General features: G+C 37.4%; 2 protein-coding genes across 2 annotated transcripts; one reads left to right on the top strand and one right to left on the bottom strand.

Annotated features, from left to right (window-relative positions):
- Nucleotides 1-2,073: 2,073 nt before the first annotated feature.
- Nucleotides 2,074-18,575, bottom strand: LOC105221263 (merozoite surface protein 2). The gene is made up of 5 exons (XM_011198085.3): nt 17,935-18,575; nt 5,948-6,116; nt 4,880-5,166; nt 2,368-2,571; nt 2,074-2,294 (listed from the first exon to the last, which is right to left on the bottom strand). The coding sequence occupies exons 1-5, from the start codon at nt 17,992-17,994 to the stop codon at nt 2,208-2,210; spliced, it is 807 nt and encodes a 268-aa protein (XP_011196387.2). The 5' UTR covers nt 17,995-18,575; the 3' UTR covers nt 2,074-2,207.
- LOC105221262 (uncharacterized) lies at nt 9,715-10,542 on the top strand. The gene is made up of 2 exons (XM_011198083.3): nt 9,715-9,988; nt 10,096-10,542. The coding sequence occupies exons 1-2, from the start codon at nt 9,785-9,787 to the stop codon at nt 10,399-10,401; spliced, it is 510 nt and encodes a 169-aa protein (XP_011196385.3). The 5' UTR covers nt 9,715-9,784; the 3' UTR covers nt 10,402-10,542.
- Nucleotides 18,576-19,407: the final 832 nt, after the last annotated feature.

Genomic DNA, 19,407 nt, shown 5'->3' with positions numbered 1-19,407 from the left:
TTTGTTTTGCGGCTTCATTTATCTTCTTATATGCCGCACATATTACGCAGTCGTATGTAGTTATAGGCATATGAATGGTCCACAGAGAAACACACACACACATATGTATGTACATACACGATGCTTCATTATTTTGGTAATGAAAAATATTTGCATTAAGTGACCAAAACAATCTACATGCATTGCATTCCCTCTAGGAAAATCTGCAAATGGGCACAGTAAACACTTATAAGAGAAAACCGGCTGGTCGGTGTCATAACTTGACGAGTCTCTACCGCTTAAGAGAGTTCGAATGAACAGTATGATGCGAAAAGATGTCTGAAAATATAACAAAGTATTTGAAGACGCTTAGTGGTCACTCCGAACTCTACTTTCTTTTCTGTCATCCTTTGAAACAAACGGTTCTGGTTCCTACAGGCATTCCAAGCGCCATTTTAATGGCAACCACATTTCCAAGTTCTGATAGTTCTAAGCACAAATGAATTCACTGAATGTCGTTGTGGGCTTTATTGTTATCCAGAAAGCATTCAAATATCCTGATGCTTCCAGCTGTTATTTACGCAAAATGATGTTGGTCCACCGCAATGTACCAACCACTTTGGTTTTAAATGTGTTGAATGTGTGGCTGGATGCGGCGCTTGCCTTAAATGGGAAAAGTCTGCCTTTGATGTATTTTAAGTAGCAGTAAAACGTATTAATAACACCCAACACATGTGGAATGTGAACAATTTACAACAACAATACAGCAACAACATTAATTGTGAAACTATTAAGTGCGTTCTCTGAGTCCTATGAATTTACTAATTTATGGGCTTGTGTTTGCTTAGAACTTCTGACCTCAAAACTTAATGGGATAGGCAATCTTTAAAATGCACAGCAAAAAAAAAAAATATAGAATTTATTTCTGAATTGGGTTTCATAGTGTATTGTTTATCTAAAATTAGCAAAAGTAGTTAAAAACAAGTAAGGATGGGCTAAGTTCGGTGGTGGCCGAACATTTTATACTCTCGCAATTTATTTGTTTAATTTTATTGATATTATATAATACACAATTTGATCCACATATTCGTCATATATATTGAATAAAGTCCATTGAAAGTTGGAAACCCTAATATTAGGTTATAAGCACCCAGGTCCTCATGTTCGATATATGGGGCCTTGAACACCTATAGTCCGATTTCGGCGATTTTTAGAATGGGGCTGCCACACTATAAAGGTAGTATTTGCGCAAAGCTCTGCACCGATATCTTCACTAGTGCTTATTTTATATATTGTAAAGTAAACGATTCAGATCGTCTTCAAAGTTCTGCTATATAGGAAGTAGTGATTGTGAAGCGATTTGGCCTATTTTCACAACATATCATTGGGATGTAAGGAAACTGTTACAAACCAAGTTTCATTGAAATCGGTTGAGTAGTTCATGAGGTATGGGAGGTGGGCGTGGTTATTATCCCATTTCTTTCATTTTTGGTTTATATAGCTCTATTGGTTTGCGAGATATGTACAAAAAACTTAGTAGGGGGCGGGGGCACGCCCACTTCCCCAAAAAAATTACATCTAAATATGCCCCTTCATAGTGCGATCCTTCATAACAAATTTTATTTCCATAGCTTTATTTATGGCTTAGTTATGGCACTTTATGTGTTTTTGGTGCCAAGTTTCATCAAGATATCTTAATTTTTACTCAAGTTACAGCTTGCACAGACGGACGGACAGACAGACATCCGGATTTGAACTCCACTCTTCACCCTGATCACTTTGGTATATAGAACCCTATATCTAACTCGTTTAGGTTTGGGTGTTACAAACAACCGTTATGTGAATTATTTAGAGCCTTTAGACTGACATTCCACCTATGCATGTACACAGATTGAAAGAATTTTAGAAACCTTAAATCAGAACCACCCATAATTTATGGGTCAATACTCAAGTTTACTGAACTTGTGGAACACAGAAATAAACAGAACTCGGGACAGAAACAAACCACTATTGCATAAGGAAGAACTAATAAATTGTGTTCTATGGATTTATAAATCATAAAGGTTAAACAATAACGACAATAACGGCAATAACTTTCTTGCTGAAATTCCCCGATTTATTTGATCTTTCAAAACTACTCTAAATACATAATCGATAGTTCGGTAACATATGGTGTTTATATAATTAATATATAATATTTACACATAAAAATGTGTATGTGTCGTCCTTTAGTGATTTGAAACAGCCGCTCCCTGTTTGGCAGTAGCCAGACCACCCAGCGACTCCTGCAGTGAGCGCAAAATGCCAATCGGTATCTGGACGAAATTAAAAGAATTTAAATAAATTTAAATTTAATTATTACAACTCTCTCTCGTGAGAATAACTTACATTCAAAGCGCTGGTCACTACCGCTGGGCCGACGTTCAGGTTGAGGTCGGGTATCGGGGATGGAGCGGGAAAATCGAAGTTCTGTCTCTCCACTTGCCTGGTCAGATGCTTCGAGTGTGCGACACTGGCACCGGCATTGTGATTACTGTTGGCGTTGGCGTTGACGTTGGCATCGGCGCTGGCGCCAGCTTGGGCAGTAGCATACTGTGGAAATCAAAAGTATTTATATAGTATATATTTTGATTATGTTAGCATTTAAGAAGCGGGTTAATGTTATTTTGACCCTACACTAATGTAGCTCCGTAAGGTGTAAGATTTTTTTTACTTTCCCAGGCATTTGTAATAATGTGTGTTTTGGTTTAAATTAAAAATAAATACGGCATAAATTTACTTGTGTCCTCCTGTGCCTTTGTGTATGTGTGTTCGGTGGAAAAAATACTAGTAATACCATACCAAAATAAACACCAAACTAAATAACAGTGTTACCATATTCCATTTACTTGCATGAAGCGTTAGAGTAAATAGTTTCTTTACTATTTGCTCACATAATTAGAATTTGCACATACATATCTGTACACTTAAAATATTTTTGAAGAGGTCTTTGTAGAGTGCAAGCGCATACACACGGCGTATACGCAACATTTTCATTTTCGCAATTGTGTTTTGTTTGTGGTTAGGTCAGGAGTAGCATGGCATAGAAATCCTTCTTTTCTAACAGATTTTTTCTTATGCAATTATTTTCCTTTGAATTTATTGATTTATTTATTTGTTTCTAAAAGTAATTCATATACATATATTTCAATTCAATATTTTTTGAAGCATTTTAATTTTCAAGCAACTCACAGCAGCCGCTACCAGACAATCAACAATACAAAAACAAGAGAGTGTTATTTAAAAAAAATAGAAAAATTGTTGCAAAATAAACAAGCGAAGTACAACGGCTACAGTTAGCCCTACGAATACGGGAAACGGCGAGTAATAAAGGGAGTAGCAGTAATTAAGCGAACAAAAACAAAAAAAATAAAATGACAAAACCTGCTTGCAACATCAACGACAAACCACAGAATGCAAATTCAATGCTTTGCGTTAGCGTTGAGGAGTGCAAAGGGGAGGGGTAAGCGAGGGCAACCGCGTGTATTTAACCGCACAATTTGCATATAATGACAAGAGCAGCGACGGGTTTTCTCGCATTTTCTTTTATGTGTGTGTGTGTGTGTGTGTGTGTGTGTGTGAGCTTATTGTATTGTACCGCCAACTGAGCAAATGGAGAGAGGGTGGGTTGTTGCATTTACGCAGGAATAAGTTATACGCAGCTTCGGTTGCACGCGGCGTATGAGCAACTAAATAAACATTGCCTTTGCACCGATCGAGTCGAGACTCGACTAGACTGTCACCATTACACCGGTAAATTAAGCAGACACACCGCTGTGCCATACTTCAGTCATTATTTTCCTTCTCCAGGCATAACACATGCAAATATTATAAGTAAATATTCATTTTCACATTTATGTAGAATTCTTTTTTGCGGTTCTCGCCATTTTGCCAGTTGCCCACATATTCATGGCTGCTGTGCTACCTGCGTGTGCTGCTGCTGCACAACAACAACTGATTGCTGTTTTTTGGTTTGTATTGCACGCGGCGCCTCTGCTGCGCCATCACCGCCTTCCGTCGTCCATTGCACGTGCTGCGCTTGTAGAAGACGCTCGCGCTGCCGCTGCAGCTGGCGTTCACGCTTGTTTGGTCGCGTGCGCGACTTTTGGCGCAAGCGCTGCCTGCTCACTACAACGGTGGGTGCGGGTACACCGTTGGCACGTTCCGGCTCTGCGTCGCTGAGTTGCTGCTGGCTGTCGGCTTTCGCTTCACTTTTTGTGGTGCCGCTGGCGACTGTGGCCCGTGCAGGATGTTGCTCAGCGGGAACATATGTAGCAATTGGTCGGGCGACATGGTCTTGTTGCTCTACTCCGGTGGCGCTGTCATCATTATGGTTGGCTGATGTAGCCGTTGACATGTCATCACTACGATTGGGGACGTCAGTACTGGGGGCGTGTGGGTTGGCAGTGGTCTTGTGGTCAGAATTATTGAGATTTTTATTAGCGCTATTGCTGTTGAACTACATGTAGAGGGAATGGGTGGTTTAAATGGAAATGTATTTAGAATAATCACTTTCGTGAAGTGTTATATAATTCTTCTTTTCTATAATTAATCACTTCAAAAAAAAATAATACATAAAGAAATTATAGCTACTTTCGATCTTCTTATTTGACCTAAGCTTGGTATTTTTTGGAGACTAACTGTTAGTACCTAACGGTTTAGAATTTTAGAAAGTAAAGCCAAAAGTTCTTTGATTATAAAAGAGTCTTGGCCGATTTCATACACACTTAAGAACAAAAACGAGATGAGATGACACTGAGTGCTCCTAATAAGACTCAGAGCTGTTTGTTTCCTTTCCCTGAATTTCTTTTTGTTCTTCACTTCATTATGTGCTTAACTTAAATAACTCGCAAATACTTACATTCGGTCTGATGAGATACTTCTTGGGTGGTCGGACCCTTTGAATGCCATCATACTCTGTGGGATTGCCAGCGGGCTTCAAGTCACTGGGTCCGTTAGTCACTGTATCGACTGCATTGTTGTAAGCTCCCGGAAAAATGTGATTTTTCGTGCTAGCCACGATTTTGCCGCCGGAATAAGCTTGCGAACCCGCATACCCACCTCTGCCGGTATCACCGCCAAGTATGGCTCCGGCGCCGGTTTGTGGATTGGCCTCAGCGCCGGCATAAAGTACGCCAGCGGCATTACCTGGTACGTGGGAAATAGGTTAAATGAATAAAAGAAACTCATTAATATTTATGGATATTTGAATTCGCCGGAATATTAAATGAACTCCAAACGCACATACAATTAAAGAGAAAACTTAATTAAATTCTCTCGAATGTCTCTCGAATTCTCTCGAATTTGAAGGAGTATGTTTTATGTTAATGTTTGCGGAATTATTGTGGTAAATATATTGCTTCCACATGAAAAGTACCCAGTGAGGATAGGCATCATTGTCACATTAAAGATATGATACAAAACTCACCACTAAATAGGAAAGGTGTGGTGAAATACTGTAATACTATAAAACTAATTAAAAAATTATTAAAATGTGGAGAAATATTGTAAACTCACCACTAAATAGTTAAAGTGTGGTGAATTTTTTTCTGAATTTAATTCTGTATGGAAAATCCATTGTATTCGAAAAGAGTTGGCACTTTTAATGCCCTTACATACTTTCTTCTATCATGATGAGAAGTTCAAATGACATTCTTGTAATTTTCAGGTCTCTACTGCGGAATTCGATTATTATATTATATTATATTATGTCTCCCAGGGCGAAAAAACTACTTTTGGTGGAGTTATGATTTGAATGGTTTGAATTTAATCGGCAAATTGCCGCAATTCGTTGGAGACTACTGCAAGTCTTGAGTTCAAAGTGGAAATATAAATAAAAATAATAAATAATTTGGGTCAAGTATTTGCAAGGTAATTTTTGTGGGTTTGGATATATATTTTATTAAAATGCAAAACATATTAAAATTACCATCCACACTGCCTCCTAAGCCAGCGCCAGCTCTCTGACCGTACGGCGTACCAGCCGATGCGCTTAAGCCGCCATGCGCTGCATTGCCAGTGAGCAGACCACCCAGACCCGCCTCGGCGTGATAACCACCAAAATTTACGCCAAACTTGCCATCTCTAAAAGTGAGAAGCTGCAAACAAAAAACACATAAACTAAATAATAACGATAACATATATATGAAAACGTATTTATAGAAAATGTAAACAAAAATATTTAATTAACTAGCTATGTTGTTTTATACTAAACTAGCAGACCCGCCACACGTTTTTGTGGCTAAGGTATACATTAAATTAAGTTGGTCCAATCTTGGCTTCGGCCACGATATTGATTACTAGAGGTTGATTTATGTTACGCAGCATGATTACAACTCACACTACTTTTAATTGCAAAGTACAGGTAATTTTAAATAGTTTGGGATAATAGACTACGTCATCTTGGTTTGTAGTTGTGTCAACTCTCTTGGACCGAAATTCTAAATTGTCACATTAAGATCATCGATATCTTTTATATAGGTCATTCAATCAGTCATTTATGGTTATCATATTGAGGTCTCATGTCAGGAAAAACTTCTCTTTCGAGTCAATGAAGTGACAGAAATCTGTTGGAAATGCTATTAATCCATCGAGGTGTCAACTGCCAACTACTTCTACAATCGCAATTTGATATTGTTGGAAAAACACTCATATGTTAGTTGTTAATTGGCGATTCTTTATGTGTCGCCACAAATTAAATGATTTTAGGCATGCGATTAGCCCGTCAGTGACAGTTGATCCAGGAATAATTGCAAGAGTCTGGCGTAAATCACCTGCTAGCAGAATCCTGGCTCCACCAAAAACGTTCATCGATAATCAAGATTTTTTAAAGTCCTGTGCAGTACCTCCAGCGACTTCTTGAATATTTGGAAAATTTTCATTACAGCGCTATTTTTGACGATTTTGCAGACTGGTGTTTCGTTCATTTGCAATTTAGGAGTAATTTCAAGGCCGAATGTGCCGTTTGTTTGCCTACTAACAGGTGCCAAGATGCCCCTATTCCCAAAAATGAGTGAAATTGGTTCTGGAATTACATCAGCCCTCATATACTATATATGATGATTTTCTATTGGACTTTATGTCGAATATATAGGTCAAATTGTGTGTTATCTTAATAAAATTACATCAATAAATTGCGAGAGGATAAAATGTTCGGTTGGACCTGAACTTAGCCTTTCCTTATTTGTTACAAATTGTTTTGGGCAGACGACACAACCTTATACAATTGAACAATAACAAAAATATTTTAACAAAACAACAATGATAACCTTCAAAATATTATTTTTTTGTTTTCTCTTTTTATATTTTTCTTCTCAACTCGAATAACATTCTCTTATTATTATCTTCCTCGCAATTTTTCCATATTTACTCACTTTCTAATCTTTTTCTGGCAGATCGGTTTGGCCGTTCTCGTTTTTTTGCGGCACAAACGAACAGCAATTCATTTTTATATTATATTATTATCAAGCGACAATTTTTTTTAATTCCGCATTGGACCATTCAGTAGGGAATCGACCGCGCGAGTGATCTTAACCCCCTCCCGTACCTCCGTGCCCGAGTGACGCCTCCTACAACTCTACAACGCATAGTAAGCCGCCGAAAAATTTCAAAATTTTTAACTCGTGATATCTTTTGAATGGAATGTCAGAATCTAATAATTCAAAAAGTTATATAAAGGTATTGAAGCGATCTTAAATAATAAATCATTTATTTCGATAAGGATTAATATATATATATATTTGGCGTAGGAACCGCTTTAAGCGATTATAGCCGAATCCACCAGAGCGCGCTACTCATTCCTCCTTTTTGCTTTTTGACGCCAACTGGAAACACCAAGTGAAACCAGGTCACTTTGCACTTGGTCTTTCCACCGGAGTGGAGGTCGTCCTCTTCCGCGGCTTCCTTCAGCGGGTACTGCATCGAATACTTTCAGAGCTGGAGTGTTTTCTTCCATCCGTACAACATGACCTAGCCAGCGTAGCCGCTGTCTTTTTATTCGCTGAACTATGTCAATGTCGTCGTATAAATCGTACAGCTCATCGTTCCATCGTCTGCGGTATTCGCCGTTGCCAATGTTTAGAGGACCATAAATCTTGCGCAAAACCTTTCTCTCGAAAACCCCAAGAGTCGTCTCATCGGATGTTGTCATCGTCCACGCTTCAGCGCCAAACATCAGGACGGGAATAATGAGCGACTTATCGAGTTTGATTTTGGTTCGTCGAGAGAGGACTTTACTTTTCAATTGCCTACTCAGTCCAAAGTAGCACCTGTTGGCAAGAGTGATTCTGCGTTGGATTTCAAGGCTGACATTGTTGGTGTTGCTAATGCTGGTTCCCAGATAAACGAAATTATCTACAACTTCAAAGTTATGACTGTCAACAGTGACGTGGGAGCCAAGACGCGAGTGCGCTGACTGTTTGTTTGATGACAGGAGATATTTCGTCTTGTCCTCATTCACCACCAGACCCATACGCTTCGCTTCTTTATCTAGTCTGGAAAACGCAGAACAAACGGCGCGGTTGTTGCTTCCGATGATATCAATATCATCGGCATACGCCAGGAGCTGTACACTCTTGTAGAAGATTGTACCCTCTCTATTTAGTTCTGCAGCTCGTATTATTTTTAATACTAAGGTATAAATAAAGAGCCTTTTCAAGTAGTGGTATTTGAATTAATTTTTTTTATATAAAATCGCTTATTGTGACAAAACTATAATAGTTAGAGAAATGATGTCGCGATGTTCTAAGTTCTACAAAATTGTAGTACATCACTTTGTTATATCTTCAATCGTTTTCGCAGCATTCGCGATTAAAGAAAGTTTTTTGGTATTTTTTTACATTATCGGAGTTTTGATAAGGGACCCCATTTTTTTTTTTAACTAAATATAGCCTATGTCACTCAGGGATAGTATAGCTTTTCAACGGTGAAGGAATTTTTCAAATCGGTTCACTAGTTTCGGAGCCTATTCGAGACAAACAAACAAAAAAACAAACATTTCCTCTTTATAATATTAGTATAGACTAAATTGCATATCAAAACACTTGCGTACATAGAATCGACCGAATTTGCTTTTGCGCACGCTGAACTGGTTCGAGTGTGATATCTTCCTATCACCAGTGTTGCCAACATAGTTAGGCATACTCATAGCCTATCTGACTTCGCTCTTATCTCCACCGAGTACAATTAATATGAAAAAAAAAACGTTTTCGGTATAAAGTAAATCAAATGCGTTTCACTATCGTTATATCAATTCGTTATCATTCGTTAACTGGTGCGCACAGTCATTCTCACACAGCATGAGACATCGAATTGAAACTCTGAGTGAACTTCTGCAATTTAATTTTCTATTAAATATATTACTATTTATGCATGGCAACTCTGTCTGAAAGAACTTATGGCTTATAGATGTAATCCTAATATAATGCTACTGCTCAAAGAAAGAGTAGCTTACCAAGGAACCCCCTTACATATTCACTTGCACCCGCTTGTTTTTGATATTCTTAAAAAAATGGGTCAACACTACTATTGATATAGAAAATACTCTACATAGATAAATAACTACCAATGTATATATATATATATATGTATATACACTATATATGAATGACGTATGCAACTGATACACTTTCGATGGAGGTTTGTGTGTTTTGAATGCTTTCAGGTCGTTTGTTGGCACTTGATGGAAGCTACGGCGATAGCGTTGTTAGTTAGTTGTGTGTTTACTGTTCCAAGTGTAGGGTTGTTCGATTGCCACGGCGTAGCGATAATGACAAGTAAACACTGGACACACACCGACAAGTGTGTGTTGCTTTCACTTTTTGTTTGCGGCATATTGAGCGCATTGCCAGCGTTATCAGGTGCAGTCTCTTTAACGTGGGGTCAGTTGAGCAAGTATGCCTCACCTATTTACGATGAAGAAATCAAACTCACTGATAAGCAGGCGACAGTTGACGTTACATTTCCACAACAGGTGAGCATATCGGTTTGAATTGCTAACACTATTTCTGCATTTTTTGTTAAAATGATAATTAAGTAAAACGGAAATCACAAAAGTTTAATTTTAAATTCTCACTACAGGGTGACACCAACGAGTACATCATAACCGGCATGCACGCATTCGATGCGAAAACACCACTGCAGACGACAGTCGAAGCGCATTTGGCAACCGTTAACTCTGCAATGATTAGGGTTGTGCGCGGCGGCGTTGGCTTTAATTACACGACATTGCGATTTGAAATGCCAACGCCCGCTTATCAAGCAGCAGTAGCAGTAGCAGACAGCGCTCCTGGCGTTAGCGATGGCCCTGATGGCGGCAGCGATGCGGGGCGTGGCAATAACTTACGGGCGCACTATCAGCTCGTTATTTACGGCGTTGATTTATAGCGCACCGAACACGTATATACGTAATATACGTAATAAATGCATGCTTCTCATTAAAACTAATCTTAAGGCGAGATGGGTTAAAAATATTGGTTAATCGCGCATAAATTGTTATATCTCAAATAAATTTTTATAAATGCAAAGCTGTGGCAATATTTCTTTTTCATTCTTATGTTGATGTTGAGTTCCAGAAATGAGCTGAAGACTTTACAAATTCAAATTAGGAGTAAAGGAAAGTTGATGGCGGCTTCATTTTTAAACCACTAGGAAGTCTTTTGCTTTGCTTCTTCAGCTCCTACAAAGAAAGTTCTAAACCGAACGAGGAGAAAATCAAGCAAAGCCGCGTTGGGAAATTACCAAGCGCCAATGAAACAAAGCAAATGTCGCTGCCATGGCGGTTCACCTGTTCGGTTCTTCACGGTCGCCTTGCCGACTACATTCAAAGGTACAAACAACATACAATTAACGGTAATGTCTTTGTTCGTCGTTGAGGCCAATGTCAATAGTCAGCATTGTTGAGATAATAATCATTTGCAACTAACGCCTACAACCATTTACCCACTACTACAACGAAGCATTTAAAGTACAGACGACCGACCCTGTAGGAAATTACACATCACCTGTACAATTTGACATTTCACAAGCGCTGAGAAGTGTCAAATGACACTCCGTTTTCTACAGCATTATACAGACAAGAAGTAGTCAGAGCATCGTTAGCCGTTGAATAGAAATGAAGTTGCTGAGCGGTTAAGTATAATATAGGATACAGTATAGACAACCTCCTATAAGTTTGTGCCGAAATTGGAATAATTCCTTAACTGTGTTCTGTTCTTGCAGGGTACGCACTTTGTTGCATATAAGTTCTTACATCTGTGGCTTTGTTTGCTTGCTACTTTCCACCAAGTTTTTACCACTGCTGTGTGGTTGTTGCGGTGGTTTTGTGCACGGAACTCTACTCGACACTTCAAGTTACGAGGAAGTATGCACATACAACCATTTGATTTAGTTTGTCATGTGACACTTCTTCGCTGAGTGAGTATTGTTTATACTCTCGCTTCATGCGGCACAGATTATAACAGAATTGTGCGCCTTTTCGTTGTCTTTATTGCTCCGATAACTAATAAAGATAGATATAGGGTTTTCGATTTCCTTCTTTGGAATTCTCAGAATACTGGAGCTCCTTCTATTGTTACAAAACTCGAGTTCAACAAGGATGGGTCAAAGTGGGTTACGATCAGAATGACACAATAAACTCAAATGTGGATCGGTTCTACTTGGATAAAAGGCGTGGTATCGCCCACTTTTAGGTGAACTTTCATATCTCAACGAAATTTCAATTCAACTTCACTTAAATGAGTGCTTTCGGAAAATAATGTTGAATCGGTCCCGAACTGAACCTTTCCTTACTTGTTTAACATTAAAGTTCCACAAAAGCAACAGTAACAACCAGATAACAAAAGTAACAAGAACGGCAAGCGGCGCTAGTAGCAAGCAGAGGTGGCAAGGGGCAGGCGACATTCACTTTCAAAGTGCGCTCAAGTGTGACTAAATACTCTCGGCCAATTTGGGGTGACATGCTTTGGCGGCAGCGGGTGTGCATGTGTGCCTGCTGATGTGCTGGTGCGAAATCTGTGGGTTCTCTGGCATTGCTGCGATATCACACGAGCTGCTCGCTTGCCTTCTTCGCCTTTTTTATGCGAGCAAATAGATTTTTATCGCAACTTATTTTGAAATTAGCATTTTGCAGCGCTTGCAATTCATGTGCGCGTATGTGAGTATGAGTGTATGTGTGTGTGTGGCCGAAATGAAATTCTTATTTTCACTAATCGGGTTCGCCCTTTATTTTCCTCAGGTGCAAAGTTTTCGTTTTGATTTTCTTTTGCTCCGTTGTCCAGTTCCAAATTGAAATTGAAATTAAGCTCGTAAAGTTGAATGATAAGCGCTGTTTATTTAGACTGGCACGAAAAAAGGTCACATTATTAGACTGCTTCACGGCCTGCATAAATTCGCTCCTTGACACCTTGACACTGACACTGCTGCCTCGGTTTGTGCGGTTCGGCACTCGGTTGTTCATCATGGGGTTGGCACTTTTTGCCATCAGATATTTTATTCCACTTGAATGAGGCGAGAAAAGAAAGCTGAAGAAAACATTTTACCCGACCAAATTTATGCAAATACAACATAGAGGGCTGTTGAGGTAATTGTTAATGCCTTTTAATTTAATCAGTTTATACTACCTATGTATATAACGGTGTAGAAAAAGTCGAATAAAGAAATTGTGGTAACTGAGCCTTAAATGTTGAATATTTACTATGCAGTACAATATACTTTTACAGTTAGTTAGTTTTTTTATACGAAAAACGCCCTTCGTAAACTTTCTTGTAGTTCGAGCATTAAAGTTCTTAAATTCGATTTCGCGATAATAATTTCAGATTTGACATATTCAAATTAGTGTTACCATATCTCAGCCCTTGCAATACAATAAAGTCGAAATTTTTATCGTTCTACCCTCTCAAATTACACTTTTGTGGTTTCAACGATATATGACTTATAGAGAAGATTTAAGAGCTTTAGAGCTTTTAAAATTTATTAGGACTTTGAGCGTAATGAAAGCTTTGAGTAGTTTAATAAGATAGAAATACTTCTTAAGTTAAGTTTCTAGAGATCGATACCTCTTCACCACAAACAAGAATATCTAGTAATAATATTAAACACGTTGTTTCAATAGAAGCTTTCGGAGAAAAATATAATTATATACACATGGAATCGAAAAGGACACAAAACGAGAAATGACAAAACTCTCTCCAAACCTAACTCTAACCAAACCTAAATCAACAGCGGCCAATGAACTTTTCTCGTAGAATATGCTATAAAGTTTACGTTGAGCTTATTAGCCAAATCTGTAATAATTTTCGGCAAATGTTCAGCATTTGTTTGTTAAATACGAGAAAATGAGAAAAGTTGTCATAAAAAGCGGTTAAACGGTGGCCGCAGGTGGCAATTCTGCTAACAAATACATACTTACATACATACATCCCTCTGTGTATTTGTTTTTATGTGGAACACACTCCGGATTAGTGGGTAAGCTTTTGTGTATGACTGTTTGCAGAAATTTGCATTTTAATGTCTACATTTTGAACTATTCATTTGTTATTAGTCTCGTGGAATGATTATTTGTCTGGAGCCAAAGTGTGAAAATTATTGTAATTATGAATGCAGAATTGTAGACAAATGCGTTAATCTAAATATATAATATATACATACATTTGCATAAACGCGTAAGTTTTTTGTAGATTTGCTGGGTGGGAAAGCAGAGTAGTTGGTTTTAAAGTTAATATAATGAAATAAATGATGATGAGCAATGATTCTTAACGCTTTGATTAAATTGAACATAAGACTCTTTCTCTGGCATTGCGTAGGAAAAGAAAGAACAAATAGGTGAGTGTTAGCGATTAAGAAAGTTCAGAGTATGGAGAATCGAACAACTGGTACAAGTTAAGTAACACTTTAAGTGGATTTAAGAATTGAAAGAATAGTATAAAGTGTAATTTGATTACCAAAGAGCAGCTAAGGGCAATAAAAATATGTCAGAACCCTTTTAGAAACAATTAAAAGTGTATATGAAGGCAAATATATACTGCTAATTGAGTGTACAGCAACTCTATTGATCCATAAAAAGTTCGATTTTTTATAAGTTCCAATATCAGATAAACCAAGGTTAATTAGTTTCAGTTGTCAATAGAATAATATTTGTCTTGGGGGTAACATAGATTATCTTCATCTCATTAACTGCCTTGGCAGTTAGGTCACAAATTTGCACAACGCAAATTGATCGTTGGTTACGTGAACTGATAATAAAACTATGCATTAACACTCGCACTTATTTGCATTAATTCACCGTTAATTTGTGTAATTAACTGGTATAAAAGCCGGTCTGCTAACTTTAATTGCATATGCGCGATAATCATTCATATATGACTTTTGTGAGCTGGCTGGTTCATTTGCATAAATCTATGTCTATGTCTATCTATCATCTATCTATCATTTATATCTTTGTTATAACTATTATAGCGGGTTTTTTGTGTAACCCAAGTGAGTCAGCGGTTTAAGTCGCTTGATTTATAGTTTTTAGTTAAGAGTGTTTAAAGTTCGCATAACTGAAACAAAGTGTTGCACATAGGTCTAATTGTCGTAAAACATATTTAGAAAGAATTCTTTATTTGCCATCTCACAATACAGATTTCACACCGACATGCGGAATTTCACACTTTTTATTTACATTTCATTAAACACTCCCTGAGTTAATAAGACATGTTTTATGATTATAGGATTGAGTAGTCGCTATAATAAAGCGAAGGCTATACTCTATCCTGCTCGCCAATAATGTTGCTGAATGCGCTGCTTCGATGATTGCAACTGGTGTTGAAATTCCAATTATAGCACTAACTCAAGCTCAGCAGTAATTGCTATGTAGCTGTTCGATTCTCCACTTTTCAGTTTGTTAGTTTGATTATAATTCTCTACAAAAATTTGATAGTTGTAAAGTTAAGTGACTGAGTTATGCTTTCTATTAATGGATCATGTGTGTGGATCCAAGTTTTATGGAATTGAATAATGAATACTTTTTTCGAGCATCCAAGTCGCTAAAGAGATATGAGAGCAAAGGGCATTTGATAATTATAAGTTACTAGCAGATCCGGCGAACTTCGTACCGCCTTAGTGTAAATTGGATGCACTACTTTATTTTGTATAGCTGACCTATCTTATGTATGCGTACCTATTCAATTTGAACTGGAATCTATGATATCCTCCATATAAAAATGAATACCTATAACAAATTGTTTGTATGGGAGATTAGAAAAGTGTGAATTTTAGACATTTTCAGGCAATTTTTCTAAAATTTTCTCTCCGTAAGAACCATCCTCAAACCCCCTGGAATACACACAAAAAAGAATCAGCCAAATCGGTCGAGCCGTTTTCATGCTATGTCGAGACAACGGAAAACGGGTTTCATTTATATATATATAGATAAGCGTGATGTAGCATTGTATATGTGTTTTGCTAAATAAAATTTGTCTAAATAAAAAAGTATGTTCCAAGCAGTGTTTAAATATTTGTGTTACCAATAAAAACACCGTTGACAAGTAATGCTGACAAAATGACACAGCAAAAATATAAATAAAACAAACAAAGAAGCTAGAACTGTGAATTCGGTACAAAAAATTTAACAGTTGAGCAGTGGTAAGCGGGAGATACATCGTTTCTATAAAACGTAAAAATTAAACTGTTCGACAATAGTAATTGTTATTATGCTTTTTATTGGTGTATTGTATTTATATCAAACACGAGTTTAGCCGCAGTCATTTTTCATATTATGTTCTAGCTTGTTCGAGATTTGAAATAAACACTTGAAAAAACATAAATGTATTTATAAACGGTTGTGTATTTACGTGCTCACATTCAAACGCTTGTTTCTACGAGTACATACTAATTAAAATGTGTGCACAAACACACGCGTTACTAATTTTCGCTTTGCAGTAGCGCATGAAGTACTATTTAAAGTTCATCTCTCCAATTTTTTATAAATATATTTTTTTTCAAGTTCTCATATACACATACACTCTGCATATATGTATGTACATACTAGTATTTACACATGCGTTATTTGTTTTCCGTAATTAACTTTGAGTGTTGGCTCGTCGTTTGGCTTCAATTGCAGCCACTATTTTGAGGTGGCCAGCCAACTGTAGTAAAAAGCCACGGCCGTGTTGAAACATTTATGAAGACATACTCGAGTGTGTGTGTGTGTGTGCGTGCACGTCCGATAACCCATGTACATACATACCTGCAGTTTAATAATAAATATACAACTATTGCAAATACCAAGCAGTCCAAGCGCATATGCAAAAGCGCGGCTTTAAAGCGTTTTTTTTCTTAGTCGCCACGTTAATTTGCAAATGGCGAATGAACAAATTTAATTAACTTATATTATTGTAATAATGAATTGTCCGTGGTTTGCGGCTTCGTTCTCGGCTCTTACGTTTTTTCTATATTTACAGCATGGAGTTGGCACACACACATGCATACACTTATTTGCTTATGGAATTCTGGCATTCAGCGCTGTTGCCTCTAACACACACACACACACACACACCGATGCATATCGCATACTCACATAAATTACTCTATTATTTCGCAATGCCGTAATATCAATGCTGTATGGGTTTTTAAATGTAAATATTTGGTGTTTTACGCTTCAATTATTTTAATATACAGGTATATTACAAAAAAGTGCCATAATTACAGTAAATGCAGTTATTTTAAATGTAAAAAAATTAATTTCTTCATATGTTTGTGTGTGTGTATGTGTGTGATTGTGCGTATCGCGGTCACTGTCGTTGGTAAATTACTTTGCTGCAGTTTTACGGTTCAGAGCTACTAATCGCTCTGTTGAAATGTAGCCTCGTGTTGCAAGGAGCCATAAACACGAGTCTGCCTTTATAGATCAATTAAGTTGAAAACTAGTGTGTTGACAAATAATTTGGCAAGTGATGAACTCTAAAGATATGCTTCTGTATGCGACTACTTAGATTTATAACTTCGAAGATGTCAAAATGATTTTAAAATAGCTGAAAAAGCTTTCGCACAATCATTTCTTGGACGGTAAAGCCAAATTCCAAGTTTAATTTTGAGATGCCTTGGGGAGAGTAGTCTCTAAATATACGTGCCGTTTTCAAAAAATAATAGGAATTTTTGTTTATTCAAAAAACGTCCAATCGTCGCAACTCTACTCAATCACGATTTTTGGAATAGCCTTTGGCTCTTTCAATGTTTTCTCTTATGCTTGGGAAATGACAGCCCTTTAAATTCTCTTTATTTTTAGACATGTCTGGCGAATATGCTGGTTGAAACATCGTACAGTATTGTTCTTGGTCAAGAATTCACGATCCAGCAACAAAGTTTAAGCTTTTATCAAATGAAAATCGCCAAAGCTCATAAAAACACCTCTTACCTAAGTGGCTGCTACAGACAACGTATTTAATGAATACAGCTGGAAATTTTATCATTTAGGAGCATGTATACATATATAAAATTTAAGAATTGTATTTGGGTAATTGTAAATTTTAAAATTCCCGATATTTTTTGAACACACCCGAAACCGGATATTTACTACTAACCCGTTGTATCCTCATCTAACTTTAGAAACTTTTTGGACTTTTGGACGCTTTTTAGACATTTTTTAAAATTCCACATTAAGCTGGTATAAAATAAACCGTTAAGTAATCCTAAATATATTTGTAATTTATTTTTTAAAAGGAGAAGTAAACAGAAATGGCTTTCTTTTATCGCTGAAAAATTTATCAAAACTATTTAATAGCTATAACACAGCTTTTTAAGCCTATTAAGCGTGCAAAATACATAAATGCGTTAAATATTGAATTTTCTTTGCCGCATTGCCGCAACGCCATAGCAATCACTGAGTTAACTTAAATAATTGGTTTTTGTTTTTCGTTAAATTTAAATTGTCTGACTCACCTGCGGTGCGGCGGTTGCCAGGTGTAGCACATATGCCAGCAATAGGAATTTCAGCAACATTTCGCTGTGTTAAGTGTCGTTGTTGTTGGTTGGTTGGTTGGCTGGACGTTTGCACGGCGCGGATTGAATTAATTTGCTGGCTTCGTTGACAACAAACACAAAAAACAAATACAGGAATTCCTTTGCGCAATTGAATTATATTTATTTAAATTCAATGGCTTCCCTTAATCGCGCACAACAATCGAACAACTGATTTTGTATTCACTGCGCGGGTTCTCGACGCTCCCTGCGCCCAACACAAATGATCAGAGTGGCGTTCGCGCTTTTGCGGTTTTGTCTCCTGCCGCTACTCAAATTGATTTTACAATGAAAAATTTAATGCGCGAATATAATTTATGAATTTTTCGTTTTTTTCCCGTTATTTGTTGTTGCGCTGGCGGTTTTTACAAACTGGCTTAATTTAAGCACTTTCAATGAGTATTCTATTGTAGTATATTCCTGGCGTAATCGTACGCGCTTCACTTGCTCGTATAACTGTTTAAACAATTTCAAGTCCGTTGCCGGTGACCGCTGGTGCTGCACTGATTTAAAGCCGCGGTTGTGCTGGTGTAAACCTTCCTGGCGCTGGGCCAACAACAACAAGCGTTCGCGCTTCAACTGGAACCGGCGCGGCAGCTTGAAGCTTCTACTGCTCGCAGCTTAGAGCTTTTGTTTCAGCAATTAACATGTTCTTGTTGTTTTACAACGTTTTACTAGCTGTTTTATTATTGTTTGTGTGCGGCTACTGTGGTGGCAGATCGTGTTTTATTTGCCCAGTTTTTTATGCGCAGTTTTCGCTTGCAACTGACCTGCTTTGCCATAAAAACACATTGAATTCGCCAACTTTTCCATTGCCCGTCCCTTGATGAGTGTGCACGTGTATGTGCGGCAGTGTGTTTGTGTTCCTATTGCTTTGAATGTAAATCACATGTAAGCCGGGCATACTTGACTCATTTGAGAGCATCAGCGCCGCGGCTCTCCGCTGGGATCTCATGTTCGCACTTTGATTGGCCGATCCGGTTCTGGTTCAGTTGAAGTTAAGCGCATTGTTTTGAATTTAAATTCGCAAAACGAGAAATTACGTTACTGTTCAAGGTGCAATCTTTTCCGTAATCTTACAAAATGAAAAGCCAAAATCAAATAAATTTAATAAAAGAATAAACAAGAAGCAATAGCGGTTTTTTATTGGTTAAATTAAGTACTTACTGATACCCGGGGTTAATATAAGCTACCACATTTAAAAATTAATACATGAGCAAATAAGATGATGTCTAAGGTAGGCATATAATTCTCTCCCTGTCAACTAATATTATTCTAACTATTGTTTAAAAAATTATTAAAACAAGTAAGGAAAGGCTAAGTTCAGGTGCAACTAAACATTTTATACTCTCGCAATTTATTGAAGTTGCATACAATTTGACCCACATATTCGGC

This window comes from Zeugodacus cucurbitae, chromosome 6 (assembly GCF_028554725.1).
Source record: "Zeugodacus cucurbitae isolate PBARC_wt_2022May chromosome 6, idZeuCucr1.2, whole genome shotgun sequence".
Taxonomy (NCBI): Eukaryota; Metazoa; Arthropoda; class Insecta; order Diptera; family Tephritidae; genus Zeugodacus; species Zeugodacus cucurbitae.
This window is presented reverse-complemented; position numbering and strand designations above follow the sequence as displayed.